Source organism: Falco peregrinus, chromosome 4, assembly GCF_023634155.1.
Source record: "Falco peregrinus isolate bFalPer1 chromosome 4, bFalPer1.pri, whole genome shotgun sequence".
In the NCBI taxonomy this organism is placed as follows: domain Eukaryota; kingdom Metazoa; phylum Chordata; class Aves; order Falconiformes; family Falconidae; genus Falco; species Falco peregrinus.
This window is the reverse complement of record NC_073724.1, coordinates 110,955,444-110,969,945: the sequence shown is the minus strand read 5'-3', so window position 1 is coordinate 110,969,945 and position 14,502 is coordinate 110,955,444. Positions and strand designations below refer to the sequence as shown.

Genomic DNA, 14,502 nt, shown 5'->3' with positions numbered 1-14,502 from the left:
TGTTGCTGTGTTAATGAGCTGGCTCCTCTCCCTGCGTGTGCAAGCACACACGTGCAGCGGTGTGTGCAGAGGAGTGATTACAACATGCTCCAGATTGTGGCACCAAGCACTGAGCTGAGACCTCAGCCATTAATTAGCACGCTGCAAAACATGTCACTGGGGAGGTGATGTTATGAAGTGGCCAGGCTGTACCAAAAGTGAAAGAGTGCTTCATTACGCAGATTCTGCTGCTTTGTTTGCTCACTAGATTACTCACTCAGGGTGATTTATCACCATTTTGTCATAGCTAGCAATTAGCAGCTTTTGGAAAGAAACAAATACAGTTGCCTGTGCTGCTAGCAGGGCAGGAGAGTGCTACACAGCTTCCATGCCTCCTGCCTCCCAGCAATACATCCGTGAAACTGGGGAAGCTGATTGCTATCCTCGGAATATGGGCTCAGCTAGAAAAGCGCTTTACTGGAAGCAGGGCTACTGCTTAAAACTCTGCAAATATCCTTTCTGTATTATCACAAAGGCAGGATTAAACTGCCAGTGTTTGGTGGCCGAATGACTTTACCGCAGACCGAGGACAGGGAAGTAACAATGGCTGTGCATATTACAAATTTGCTGTAATATATTTCTCTTAAATGGCACAGGCTTTACTTCTTAATATGATTTTCCTTAGCTTCTGAAGTGCACTCATGTACAACTGCATTCAGACACATAGATTTGCCCTCACCAGCGTGTGTGTGTGTGTTCAATACCAGCTCTGTTAAAGATCTGCATTTTCCAAAGCTTCCCTTGGTTAAAATAAGCTGTGATACTGTGTTTTTCTTTGCTTCCTTGGCACATTTCCTTGACACAGGTGTTTCTGACCCCTTCAGGGAAAATGATACACGATGCCCCATCTGCTGTAGATCCCCAAAGGCAGTGCTGACTCCCATGTTTCAGTGGTTTAAGGAAACTCATTTCTAGACCTGTAATCACGTAGAAACCATGACTTTTGCCATGTACTTTTTGGGGATACATTGAAATGAAAGAAAACACACAAAATTTGGGAAAGATCCCACAAAACAGTCAGTCTTGTCTTTAGCTAGCAGTAGAAATTGCAGCTTGAAAGGGGGTTAAAATGAAATATTAATTCTCTATCTCAGTATCTTGATTTCCATAGTTTAGGATTCTTCCTCCCTTCTATGTCACTATGCCCTCACCAAATATCAGTCTTTCTTCTCCTTACAACCCTCCAAAAAAACAGTTTCCTTTTTCTTTAGGTCGGTCCTACATCCCAGATGAGCCTCCCTGTTTCATACACATAGCCTATACAATAGGAGGGACCTCCTACCCAAATGGCTTTTATTTTCCAAATGCCTTTGGATTTCCCCCCACCCTGAAAAAGCCTCTTTAACATTATGCTGTTCCCACCTACAGGGAGGCACTTTTCCCCTTCCCAGCCCTGCACTGAGAGGCTGGAGCAGGGTGTTTTACCTGGCGCATGTTTTGCCCTTTGCTCACCCCCTGCCCCCCCAGAAGGATTCACAGGCAGACGTGTCAGCAGCATTCCCTGCAGAGCGCGGGGGGGATGTACAGTAAAAAGCAGTTGTAAGACCTAAGGAGGCTGACATAAGGATGCAGTTCATAAAATCAAACTGTCATCCATAAGCTATGCATAGACAGAGCTTTTGCAAATTGTCACATACACTTACACCTCATGCGTGAGCACATACGTGCTGAGAGGGCCCATGGGTGATGCACTGAACTGCCCACTCTGTGCTGAGTAGTTTGTGTCTGTTGCAAACAAGCTGGCTGAAGAAACCCTTATCTCCTACTGAATGGTGGTTAATATCCTGTTGCTACAGAGACCGTTGTCCCTAGTAGTCCCACATATTTTCCAGTGTGCTCAAGCCAATTGCCGGTAAACTTTTTCTTCGTTCTCCATCACCATGTTAGAAACACTGTGTGTCAAACTGAGGTTGGCTTTAATAAGCAATTTATATAACATCCTGGAAACCAACCGTAAGATAAATAGAATCAGGTTTCCCAGCTGACACCTAGGAGAGATGAAAATGTTAGCTACAGAGCTACAGTAGTAATGTCTGAGTCTGGATATTATCCATCATTTATTTTTTGTCTGCCCCTTTGTTTCAGGAGTGCGTCATCTGATACTGTTATTTTAATACAGTGAAGTTGTTATGTTTATTGATAGCCTTATAAAACAGAAGTTGGGACACAGAGTGGCAATAAACAGGATAATGTTATCCTAAGGGCAGGGAAGGTAATGAGGCCAAACAGCTTTCCTTAGAATATGGTAGGTGGTGTACTGGATGTAAAGAACATGAATTAAAATTTAGGACTGCTTTCACGATGATTTAATGTTTTCACCTTTTTGCAGATATCTGGTTATTCATTAGTTATCCAGGCAAGAGACAGCGGCACCCCTCCTTTGTCTTCAACTGTGACGGTCAATGTGGACATTTCTGATGTGAACGATAATAGCCCTGTATTTACTCCATCGAACTATACAGCTGTAATTCAAGTAAGTTTATCCTGCACATCAAAAACTTGCCTGACTTTTAAAATACAAGAGCATTTGGTTTCAGTTAAGTAGCTTTTGAGGATTTATCGGCAAAAGATGTATCAAGTGATCTTATTTAAAGGAAAGTATAAACACGCCTTTCTTAAGTCTTTGGTAAGTTTCTGTTTGCTGAGGCTCCTTAACCTCAGCATCTGTCACACATTTTACCATTCATCCCTGTTGTGCCAGGTACTCTGGCCTCAAAAACACTGAGCCGGGATCAGTTTGCACTTCTTTACACCTTGCTCAGCATGCAAGTCTTAATGGTTAGTCAGTCCTGATCAGACACAGTATCAGGCAGAGCTCATCAGTCCCTGGAGATGTGGTGGGTACCTCCATCTCTGTTTAATAGTCCATGGGCCGTAATCAATGTCAAATAAACGCTGCTTGTGAAGTGCTATCTTGGGCAAAGAGCATTCAGCTGAATATTCTTGATAGCAAAACATGGTATTTTATGATTGTTCTATGTATAATTTTAATCCTTTTCTTTATACACTGTGTATATGTGTAAAGGAAAATAAACCAGTGGGCACAAGCATTTTGCAGCTGGTAGTGACAGACAAAGACTCTTTTCACAATGGCCCCCCTTTTACCTTCACCATCCTCACTGGCAATGAAGAGGAAGAGTTTACGCTGGATCCTCACGGTGTCTTGAGATCTGCAGTCATCTTCAAGCACATGGTCGCAACCGAATATGTGCTCTGCGTGCAGGTACGACTTGGTTTTTGCATCCACACAGAAACAAAAACCCTCATAGTGGTAGGTCATCTGTACGTTGCCTGTGTGGGTTGGTTTTAATTGGCCATATTCTATGAGCAAATACCATGCATTCCAGTTTAAAAATGTACAATATGTTATATTTCCTTTGATGTCCTTAAACCTAATTTCATATAAATATAAATAGGTAGACAACCACCTTTCCCATTTCCTCCACATGAAATGAATTTTCTGAGAAGTGGCCATTATGATTTAAGATTTTCATCTTTTTTTTTTCTGTAGCTAAGCGAGGAAAATAAGCAGAAACACATTATCTACATATAAATACACCACAGAACGAGTGATGGCAGAATATTGTTCTAGGAAGGAAAATCACCTCTGCTTTTAAGTCATAAATTTAATAATAAATTTTTGGAAGCCTACCAAGAATTCACAAAATCACTTTTTCCAAGGTCAACTTAGCTTTTAAAGAATGTGAAAATAAGACATGAAATAGAAGTCCAGCTCAGACTTAGCTTTAGAGTCATTGTTGAAGAACTTTGTAACCAGGGTAATTTTGATTACAAAAACCTGTAAATCCAAAAGTAATTTGTCCACATTTCTCAGGTCTGCCAGAGCAAATGTCGTAGACTTCAGTAAACATGCAAGTCTAGGGTATGAACTACACCTCTTCATTGAAACGGGACATGATCCTATAAGCCAAGTCTGAAATGCAGGCTTCCTCCACTTACTTTGCTGGGGTTGGTTTCTCTAAATACAGCCTATCCGCTCCTTTATAAACACGTTTAATGCTGTTCATAGCACTAACATCCTGAGTTAGTTACAATTCAAAAAAATGTAAGCTCTGATGCTAACTAACACTTTAAATCAAAGTAAAGTTTTCCAAGTTTGCCATTTAATATTCCTGAAACATATTTTTTGAGCCTTGTAGGAAAGTAAAAATCCCCTCACCTTTTATTCTTATCATGCCTTCATCCCAAAATGCCCTGCTTTCAAGGCAATTTGCTAGCCAAAGTTCCAGTATAGCCAAAATTGGGCATAAGAATTAAATTTAAACAGCATTGTCTAGATATGGATCCAAGTATGTCATGTAAGTGAAATATTAGACAGACCACAATGTCTGAGATGCAGTAACATGTTCAGAAAACCATGCTGTTGGATTGTGGGGGCGTAATTCCTCCCAGTATTATCTTCTTCAGGGATTTCTTCAGTAAAAGCATATTTTATAGGTTCTTGTTGTGTATAGACCATAGAACCATTTCTTTCTGTTCATGCATGCCAGAGTGCTACTTTTTCCTTTCAACCATCAGATTCCACCTCTGTTTTACATTTATTAAAAAGTAACATTAAAATGTAAAGTGGAATGGGACGTAATGTCTGTGCATGTGTGTGTGCACATAAACATAATCTTTTTAAAATACTCCAGCCAGTCCTTTTGAATGATTTTTAGTGTCTAAGAATTACTAATCCTTTCTTAGTAATGTCTGTATTACTGTTGCCATCCTGCCCTTTTTTTTTTTCTTCAGTTTGTAAATTTTCCTCCCCTTGTCCAAATGCAACAATCTTTGAATGTTTGTTAGATCTCTGCCCAGTGGTTGCTTAGTCTTCCGTTCTCTGGATCAAATAAACATGTGGAGCAGTATATCTTAATAGTGACTTCAATGAAACGTTTTTCTTAGTGCAGGAAAGGACACTGATTCAAGTTTGCACACCTTTCTGTCAAGATGACCCTGGTTTTTTTGTCGTACTTGCTCTTCTACTCTCTATAAAGAAGTGCAAATGATGCTATCATACGTGCTCTGGGTCATACAGTCATCTGTCCAAGTGCAGTGCTGCTCTCATATTTTATTGTTAGTATCGGCACAAGCACCCTATTTCATTTTTGGAGGGTGATAAATTTTATTTATCTCAAGCATGTTTCTCAATCGCTTCAGACAAAGTAGTACAGAGCGCTGTAAAAAAATTCTGAACTCTCTCACATGCACACAAACTAAGCAGGGTCTGAAACACTTTGGAGCACCCCAAGCAATGCAGAAGCTGCTGCTGGTACTTCACAGTGCTTAAGTCTCTTTTCCAGGGCAGAAGTGAGCCCAATTCCATTTGGTGCAGAATATACCACATTCAAATGGCTGCGTAGTGAAGATGACAAGTGATAGCAGTGGGATCCTGGGAACATTTTGGTTTGAGTAGTAAGACATTCTGCTGACACATTTCTCTCTGCAATCCACTTAGATGAGATATCTGTGCTTCTCTAAAGAGTTTGTAAGTTCCACTGCTAGAAATGGCTGAGATGTTTCTTTACATATGTATTTTGCAAATGCATTTGAGAAGTTCTGTTGAGAGGTCTTCAGAATTACTGATGCTGTGAAAATATATATAGCAAGAAGTTATGGTTGTTGGCTGTGTTATATGTGTGGAATTCTTTTTTTTTTTTTTTTTTTTTTCCAAATTACATTAGGCAAAGGACTCTGGGAAGCCTCAGCAGGTTTCCCACACCTACGTTCAGGTGAGAGTTATCGAAGAGAGCATTCACAAACCAACGGCCATTCCACTGGAGATTTTCATTGTCACCATGGAAGACGATTTTCCTGGGGGAGTCATTGGGAAAATTCATGCCACAGATCAGGATGTGTATGATGTCCTCACATATACACTAAAATCAGAGCAGAAAAGCTTGTTCAAGGTCAACAGCCATGATGGGAAGATCATCGCCCTTGGAGGGCTGGATAACGGCAAGTATGTCCTGAATGTCTCTGTCAGTGATGGCCGGTTCCAGGTACCCATCGATGTTGTGGTCCACGTCGAGCAATTGCTGCAAGAGATGCTGCAGAACACAGTCACCATCCGTTTTGAGAACGTGTCCCCAGAAGACTTTGTGGGCCTTCACATGCACGGGTTCAGGCGCACCTTGCGAAACGCGGTGCTTTCCCAGAAACAAGACAGTCTGCACATCATCAGTATTCAGCCAGTGGCGGGTGGCAATCAGCTCGACATGCTGTTCGCAGTTCAGATGCACAACGGTGGTTTCTATAAGCCTGCCTATTTGATTCAGAAGCTTACCAATGCGAGGAGACACTTGGAAAATGTGATTCGTATTTCTGCTATCTTGGAGAAGAATTGCTCTGGACTGGATTGTCAAGAACAACACTGTGAGCAAAGTCTGTCTATTGATTCGCATTCCCTGATGACCTATAGCACGGCACGGATTAGTTTTGTGTGCCCCCGCTTTTACAGGAATGTGCGCTGCATGTGCAATGGTGAGTACCGCTCCCTCTTCCTCTCCCATCTTTGCGCATTATGCGATAGGATAGGTTTTATTCCTCTGATGCAGATTAGAAGGGGCATTTCAATTCAGTCCGTTAAAGCACGACTGGCTGATGTATTGTGGGAATTGATTTCTCAGGCTCAGGAAGAATTGTTCGTGTTTACTGATGTAAATGGAAGTTGATGAACTTTGGCCTTTCACGACAAAGACCGCTTTTCCTGGAGGCTCTGCAATCAGACCCATCAACCAGCTTCCAGGGGAGGGAAAGGGGTGGGAGAGGAAGGGAGAGGGAGGGCTGTGGTTTCCCAACCCAGTTGGTGCCATCACTGGAACAAACGTAGGGTATGGTCGTAGCAGAACATCCTGATCTTCAGTGATGCACCAGCAGTGTCCAAGGAAAAGGACCCCTGACCTTAGGTGCAGTGCGGGTGGAAAGGCCTTTTCCAGTCCCATTGCTGCAGAGAGGGGTGGAAACAAATGAAGTATTTTATTTACAAGCACTGTTCCTGACCTTTTATGCTACCGTAGGCGACAAGGTGAGTTTCAGGCTTCTCCACACTTCAGCAAAAATTTCTCCTGGGCATATATGACAAATAGACTTGAGAGTCAATCTTCCTTATGGTTCTGCACTTGGAGTATAAAACCTCAGGCAATTATAATAATAGTTCTGTTTCTTTTGTTTGCCAGGCTATTTGCTCCTCATTCCACTTCATTTAAGAGCAGAGAAAAAAGCTGCTGTAAGATCAATACATCTAAGCCTGCCTCACCTTAAGCACACATGCACACACCCCGAGCGGTACAAGAACTCAGCAGCTGTGTCTCTCAGTGGCCAACCTTTGTTTCTGCAGTAGTCAGCAGGACTTTGTGTCTTACCATCGATTGCAGTGGGGATGAAAATAGGCATAAATTGCATAAAACTTAACCAGAAATCATTGTCTCCTGCAGCATGTGAATAATAATGCCACAGAAGTTCAGTTCTGCAAAACTATCAGAATTCTGCGTGTGAGGTATTTTCATGTACATTCAAGAGCAGACAGTCTGGTCAATTTTTAAGTAATAGCATTGCAAATTTCAGAGAGGTGTATCCTTATAACAATAGTCGTCATTTTGCTACACATGAAAGGCTCTAAAATAAAGGATTTTTGCAGGTTTAAGAGAGGCAATGCTGCAATATCTTCCAGATGAGTCCAGGAGCCAGAACAGGAGCACTGTCTGCAGAGCACTTTTATATTCTCTCAGTCATAGCTTTGTCTCATTTTCATACCAAGAAATCACAAATCCTCATCTCCATGGGGATAGCGATAGCCCTCGCTGTCAGAAATTGGTTTTCTGGCAGCCAAAATTTTCAGTGTTTATAATTTCATTTCACTATCTGTTAAAGTCAATAATGATGTATTATTCCCTTCAGATACTAATACTAAGTGGATCTGCCTCATAATCCCTTAGCTTAACTCCAAAAAAAAAAAAGGACTTTGCAATGCAGTAACAATTCTGATCCAGCAGCTCCCTCTCTTTTCCTCCCTGCACAGCAAGTTTGCACTGGAAACACAAAAATTCAGCTGGGACAGCGATTTCCAAATTTTTCTGTCATGTACCAGTCAATCCTCAAAATGCATGGCAGGCTGCCGGAAAGGCAGCGTGGTTCTGCAGACCGTCTGTGGTCCCTAGCCTCTGGACCATTTATCATGGCCTTGAAGGCTGCTGGGTGGGGAGTTGCAACAGGCAGCTTGTCCAGCTGGAAAGCTGGAAGGGTTCCCACAGCTCCTGTTTGAGCCCCTACGTGCTGATTTCCCGTGGGTGAGCCGCAAGACTTGGGGTGGGGTTGTGCACGTCTAGCCCATCATCCAGCCTGTAACAAAAAAAATGTCCAGAGCTGCTGGTTTCAGGGGGAAGTAAGAAGATCCATGCTTTGCCCTTCTCAACAATAGTTAATGCTTCAGCTTCTTCCACTGTTTTTAATTAAAGGAGCCACAAGAAATGCCCTGGTGTTTAGCTAGACACACAGGCACACACTGTGTTTTATCACGGAGGTGCACAGACTTCTGAGGTATATTAATGAGAGAATGTATGTATAGTTTTGCTTTCATGAAGGCTAAAGGCTAGGGCCAGTAAAAGAGCTGGAAAAATGCAGCTGCTTCTTTGATCAGTAGTTCTTGTACATGCCCATAAATGCATCAAGACAGGAAAAAGCACACAAAATACTAGAATAAATTTATTTTGGCTTGTTTAACAAGACAGCATTAGCAAGATATTATCAGTATAATAAAAGTATTGTACTTCCTTTGTTACCAGGATAGTTTCATGTCCAGTAAATATTAATAGCTTGAATTATGACAAAGCTATTAAAATATCACATATGTTTCCAGAGATCTGATTCAGTTCTGACCCAGAAAGCTGGAGTTTGAACTAATTCACTCGTTCTTGAAATATGTATCATACTTGGAGTGTTTTTCCCACTGGCAGATGTCACAGATATGCACAATTTATGCATGCCAGCTGTGCATAATTTACCTAGATTACGTTTGTGAGCAAATGGAGTTATCTAACATGAAAATTCAGGGAGACTGTAAAGCAGGCAGTGGGTAAACTTCGGAGGTTCAGCAGCTCCGCTCTGGAAGGAGAAGTTCGAAAGTTCAGATGCATCAATCTAAGCCTTTAAAATCAATAAAATTGAACTAAAGAGTTTTCCAGTAACAAACGGTTTCCTTAGATTTCTGGCTCATCTGCTTGTGTTTGTGTGAATAATATTGTAACAGCCCAGGGTTTGTTTCAGCGTGGCCATAGGGGCTATGCAATTGCCAATCTCCCATCACATGGCACGAGGTATGCAAACATCTGCTAATGCTTGTGGGAAATAAATATAGGAGGACTGGCATAAATATTTTCATGTAAAATACTCCTTATGACATTCTCATTTTTCAGAAGCAAAAATCTATTTTGTATTTTTATTTCTTAGTAACAAAAAGTAATTATTTTTTGTTGAGGCAAAGATGCAGCGAAGAAGCAGGTTTTGTTGGGACTGCTTTGTGATAGAGTTGTTCTGCATTATAATCTTAACAAAAGTGAGGTTACCTTGGTATGTTTATGGAAGAGGGCTAGATTGAAATCATCTTGACAAATGTGGGTATATATCTACATCTGAACTGGTCACTCCAGGCCCCATTTGCAGACAGTGAAAAGAATGAGGTATTTTTAATGATGTGATACATCTCTCCCTAGATGTCTAAAATCAGTCAGATGAATCATGCCCTAAAGTTAGATGAGATGAATTCCATTTCAAGTGTTTAATATGGTTCTGGCTTAATAGTTTGAAAGAATTTTTCTAATAGACCCAGAAGTGTTCAGCAAAGGTGCAGACACTCACATCCACATTATTTAATCAAGTGAATAGCAGCCTTGGACCACTTTCTTATGCAACCAGGCAATTCAGACTTTATGGAGCCACTTCTAGCATTTTGTGAATGTTCTGAAAAAAGGAGATCATAGGCTGTGATGATCTGCTATTAATGTAGGACCTAATCTTCAGAGGTGGTTTGTGCCCTGAGCACACACTACCTCTTAAAGAGTCCTGGGTGTTTTGCAGGTTTGGGCATCAGGAGCCCAATTCCTATGTGTCCAACACCGCTTTTCCCATTTTCAGGAAGCACACACACTTACCAATGAGCCTTGAGCTCTCCTTGCAAGGTAGCCAGGAATATTGAAAAAGGTGGTGGTGTCCTGTCTGTGCTTGGGAACAAAAAACTGCGGATAAATTTCATTATTTGATTTGGCTGTAGTCCTTTTAACATTGCACTTGTGTAAGGACGAATGTTTCTCCCTGTGAATATCCCCCATTTTAAGGCCCATGCAGAGAATGCAGAAGCTGGTATAAAATATGGAAGCTGAAGTGTGAAGCCAGGGATGACTGTAATAATCAGGGTGAGTGGGAACTGCTGTCTGTCACTTGGGTCTTATGTGAAGCTGTGAACGAGGAGTGGATGGAAGTACTCAAATGTCTTGGTTCTTCTAAAACTGGGAGAGAATCTGATTCCCTAGGACATACTGTGTGACACTAAGTTTTCCAGGGGTACTTGGACTAACTGAAACCCATGGCTGACTTGTGCAGAAACAAGTTTGCCCTGTCTGCACTGATATGTATACAGTAATCATTGCTTACAATACCTGGTCACTATGCTCCAAAATTAAAAAAAAAATTAAAAAAATGCAGCTCACAAGTTGATGGTCTTCCCTCCCCACTAAACTTAATTATTAGATTGTTTAAAAGTAACAGTTTGGAGTTTGCTTTACATGCTTTCTGGGACTGTGGCATTCAGGAGTCACCTTTCGAGCTGTCTTCTGCCAGCAAGAGAAAAAGATTCTTATTTAAATATTCATTCAGATTCAGTAGAATGGGCTTACAGAAAAACATCAAATATTACAAGGCTAAAGTTAAAGTTGTTGCAGCACTCAATTTTCAAAATATATTTACAGTGATCCTTCTTTGGAGGGACATGAATTAAATAAATGTCTCATTTTGCAATGGAAGAGTATTTTCTTCCTCAGTATACTACTAGGGAGATTGTAATACCTTTACCTTCTTTTAGAGAATTAAACAAGAGGATGATCTGTCAAGATCAAGTGGGTCTATTCCACTTTTTCCTGCTATGCGCTGGCTGATGCTAGCTCATGTGTCTCTGTGATACCTTGTAGAGAACAGCTTTATTAATAGTAATGCGAGTTTCAAGGGAATGCCACAAATTGTCTGGACTTGCCTACAGAAAAAAAATGATCAGTTCAAATATATATGCCTTGAATCTCTTCTTGGATGGTAAATAGACTGCTCTTTGGAGTGGAGATGCAACATCAGAATAATTTTATTTAAACTCGGGCTGTAAATCTTTGATGTGGACAACGGAACCTTGAACAATTTCACAATTTTGCTCCACACAGTTGTGAAATCAGCCTGAAAATGTATGTTAGCTAGGGCAATGCAATAATGCAGATTTGTAGCTTATGTACTTATAACCATACAGACAGGCATAAAGCATTTCTTTTCCCAAGTCTGAATATTTTAAAAATTTTGTGACAGCTATGAAACCCTGCTGCAGCAGGATGAATAAAAAGTTGATTTGCTTGTAGCTTACCAGAAGAACTATTCTTGGCCTGCCAGGGTAAGCAGTTCTTTAGTGATCTCCTCAGTTGCACTAAATACGTTAGATCCTTTCCATATATTTTTTGACTGTGAAAGGATGACTCTGAAGTACAAATCAGAGTCTGAATCAGCTGAAGAAACCGGCAGAGACGGATAACAAAGTAAGCTATTGCTTTACTGCTTCATGTCAAAGATACAGTGGTAAGTCAGGGGATTTGAAAATTTGTGAAGCCACATTTGGAAATCTCAGTGCCCCTTTCTTCTGCACACTGACGAGCTGTGGGGCTTTTGTCCAAATGACTTGTCTGTCAGCTGTGCAGAGGCTCACTTGAATTACAGCCTCAAAAAAGGTTTAAGGGTGTTCAGACAAGAGATATGCTCTGCGTACAGCAGAATACTGTGTATTTGTCACATAACAATGAATTAAAACAGCTGAAAGAACCAAGTAGAAAATACAAGGCAGCCTATAGAATATTTAACCACCTGCTATAATTTCAGAAATAATTGTTACTTGCAGTTGAATTCCAAGAATGTGGGGGGGGGGGTCCTAAAAAAAACACCCAACAAAAAAAAATCAAAAACCCCAAAACTATAGAAAATGTCACATTCTCTGTTAAATTTTGTAGACCTTACATTTAAATAGAACATAGTTCTGTGGTGTAGAACCCTCTTAATTACACTTGTTTCTCAGTTCTGTGAGACTAAGAGTGTGACTGTATATTGCAGCTGTTATTCCTGTTAATGTTACCTACTAAAGTGATTAATAAAGATTTCCATGCATCATTTTCTAACAGTGCTACAGTCAGTACTGTAAATCGTTTACTGCACAGACCTCTCAAACAAATGTTTGACAAAGGAGGCGAGGATGTTAAAGATTAAATTGACTGTGCTGTACATCAAGCAAGACATTTACAGTCATTCCCACATTTGTAGTCAGCCCATGTCCACTTTGAAACCTACAGTGGTAATTTTTCTTTTTCCAGAAAATACTTACAGTGCCAGGTAATTTCAGCAATGCTTACTATGAGCCCTGTTTGGCTTGTACTAAAGTGTGAGAGCAATAAGATTCTTTCTTTCATTATTTTCAGAGATATACTTTATGACAGGTTGATTTCTTCCGTTATAAATTGTAAATGAAATACATATGCTCAAAAAATAGTTTTTGAATACGATAAGGGTCCTACAATAAACAGGAACTGCCAATATTCAGAAAGTGATGGGTAGGAAAGGTGCTGACTTTTTATTGTTAAAATGATCACCTGCATGTATTAAGTAAATGGATTTGATAAGCAAAACAAGAGACACCTGTCCATTCCCAGCAACTGGCTTTCGCTCTGTTTGAGCTCTGGCTGCAAATCGACACAAGCAAGGGCAGGAGTGCCTTTTTTCCCTGCACTTAAAGGCTGCTTTCCTAGCAGCCGCACAAGATACCCAAATGTAGAAGCTGACCCGGCATCTACCAGGTTCCTAATTGCACCTGGCTTACTGCAACGCCAGCAGCGTGTCCTGTGCAGGACAAGGATGAAAAGTCCAGCTCTCACTCTGTAGCAACATGAGTCCACTATGCGATTCCATATGCAATGGGACTTGTGTAATCACAGCCAGAAGAAAGGAGGATAGGTTTTGGCAGCCTGGACAAGGTACACAATAGGATGTGAGATCTCAGAAATGTCAGGAGGAACATGGGGACAGGGCTAGTTTGCCTTTGCTATATGGTCAGGCTGGCAGCGCGTCCTGTGCAGTACTAGGATGAAAAGTCCAGCTGTCACCCTGTAGCCCAGAAATGGCTTTTTCTTATTTTGCCTCCTAGGGAGCTTTACCCTGTTAAATCTGCTTCTCATGGATGTGCTGGGACAGTGTGCTGGGGCAAAAGGAGCGCATAGCTTCAAGTCATATTTTTTTTTTTTTCTTGCATCTCTAAATTCCCTGCCCAGGAGACTGTGAGAAAATGAATGGCCTGAAAGTCACAACATCAATTATAAACCAGTGACTGCTCATAATAGTTGGGTTTTATAATACATTGTCATGGGGTTTAGGGTGGCTTTGAAGAAGAACTGTAATGGTTTTGCTACATACTTGTCCAAAGGACAAGTACTGTGAAGGCTGGGGGGTTTTTTTGGGGGGGTTGGTTATTATTATTAAGCCATTCTTTGCTTGTACTGAAGTGTGAGATCAATAATTGTCTGTCATTACTCTTGTACTGCTGCAGATTATGCTTTACATTGTGTATCCCTGACAGTATTTTAACTTCTTGCAGGAGGACTCTGCCCAGGCTCTAACGATCCCTGTCTGGAGAAGCCGTGTCCAGGGGACATGCAGTGTGTGGGGTATGAAGCTAATCGGAGACCCTTCATCTGCCAGTGCCCACCAGGAAAGCTCGGAGAATGTTCAGGTGCATGTCACAGCGGTAAAGGGGGATATACTTGAACAAGAAAGTGCTGCCCTTCTCATTATGTAGGTGCCACTGAAGTCAACAGAAGTTGTACCGCTTAACTCTTCTCAGCACTGGCACTCAGTCTATTTATAAGCCCTGTAAAATACTTCTCTCCATAGCTATGGGGCTGTATGGACACTGTGACCCAGTTTCCATTGGGAAATTCCCACTGACTTGGTTGAATCCCAGATCAGTATAACAGGCTGCTGAGAAAAGAGGACTTTTCCTACAGACTGTTATGCCAGATGTTTTCCTGCCATGGGCAAAGCTTTATAATTAACTCCTCTGCTTACTATTTAGATTACCAAAATTCCAATCTTTATTAATGAAAACATGACACCATCCCAAATAGAAAGTTCGAGGACATTTGTAAGTTCTCTGCAGCTGTGTTGTTCCCTGGGATA

At 41.1% G+C, this 14,502-nt stretch overlaps 1 protein-coding gene across 1 annotated transcript in view; it reads left to right on the top strand.

Annotated features, from left to right (window-relative positions):
• FAT3 (FAT atypical cadherin 3) overlaps positions 1-14,502 on the top strand; it is a 419,039-nt gene that overhangs the window by 368,771 nt on the left and 35,766 nt on the right. The window contains 4 exon segments of the mRNA XM_055802271.1: positions 2,369-2,512; positions 3,065-3,262; positions 5,727-6,525; positions 13,922-14,056. Of these exon segments, the coding sequence (XP_055658246.1) occupies positions 2,369-2,512; positions 3,065-3,262; positions 5,727-6,525; positions 13,922-14,056 (1,276 nt within the window).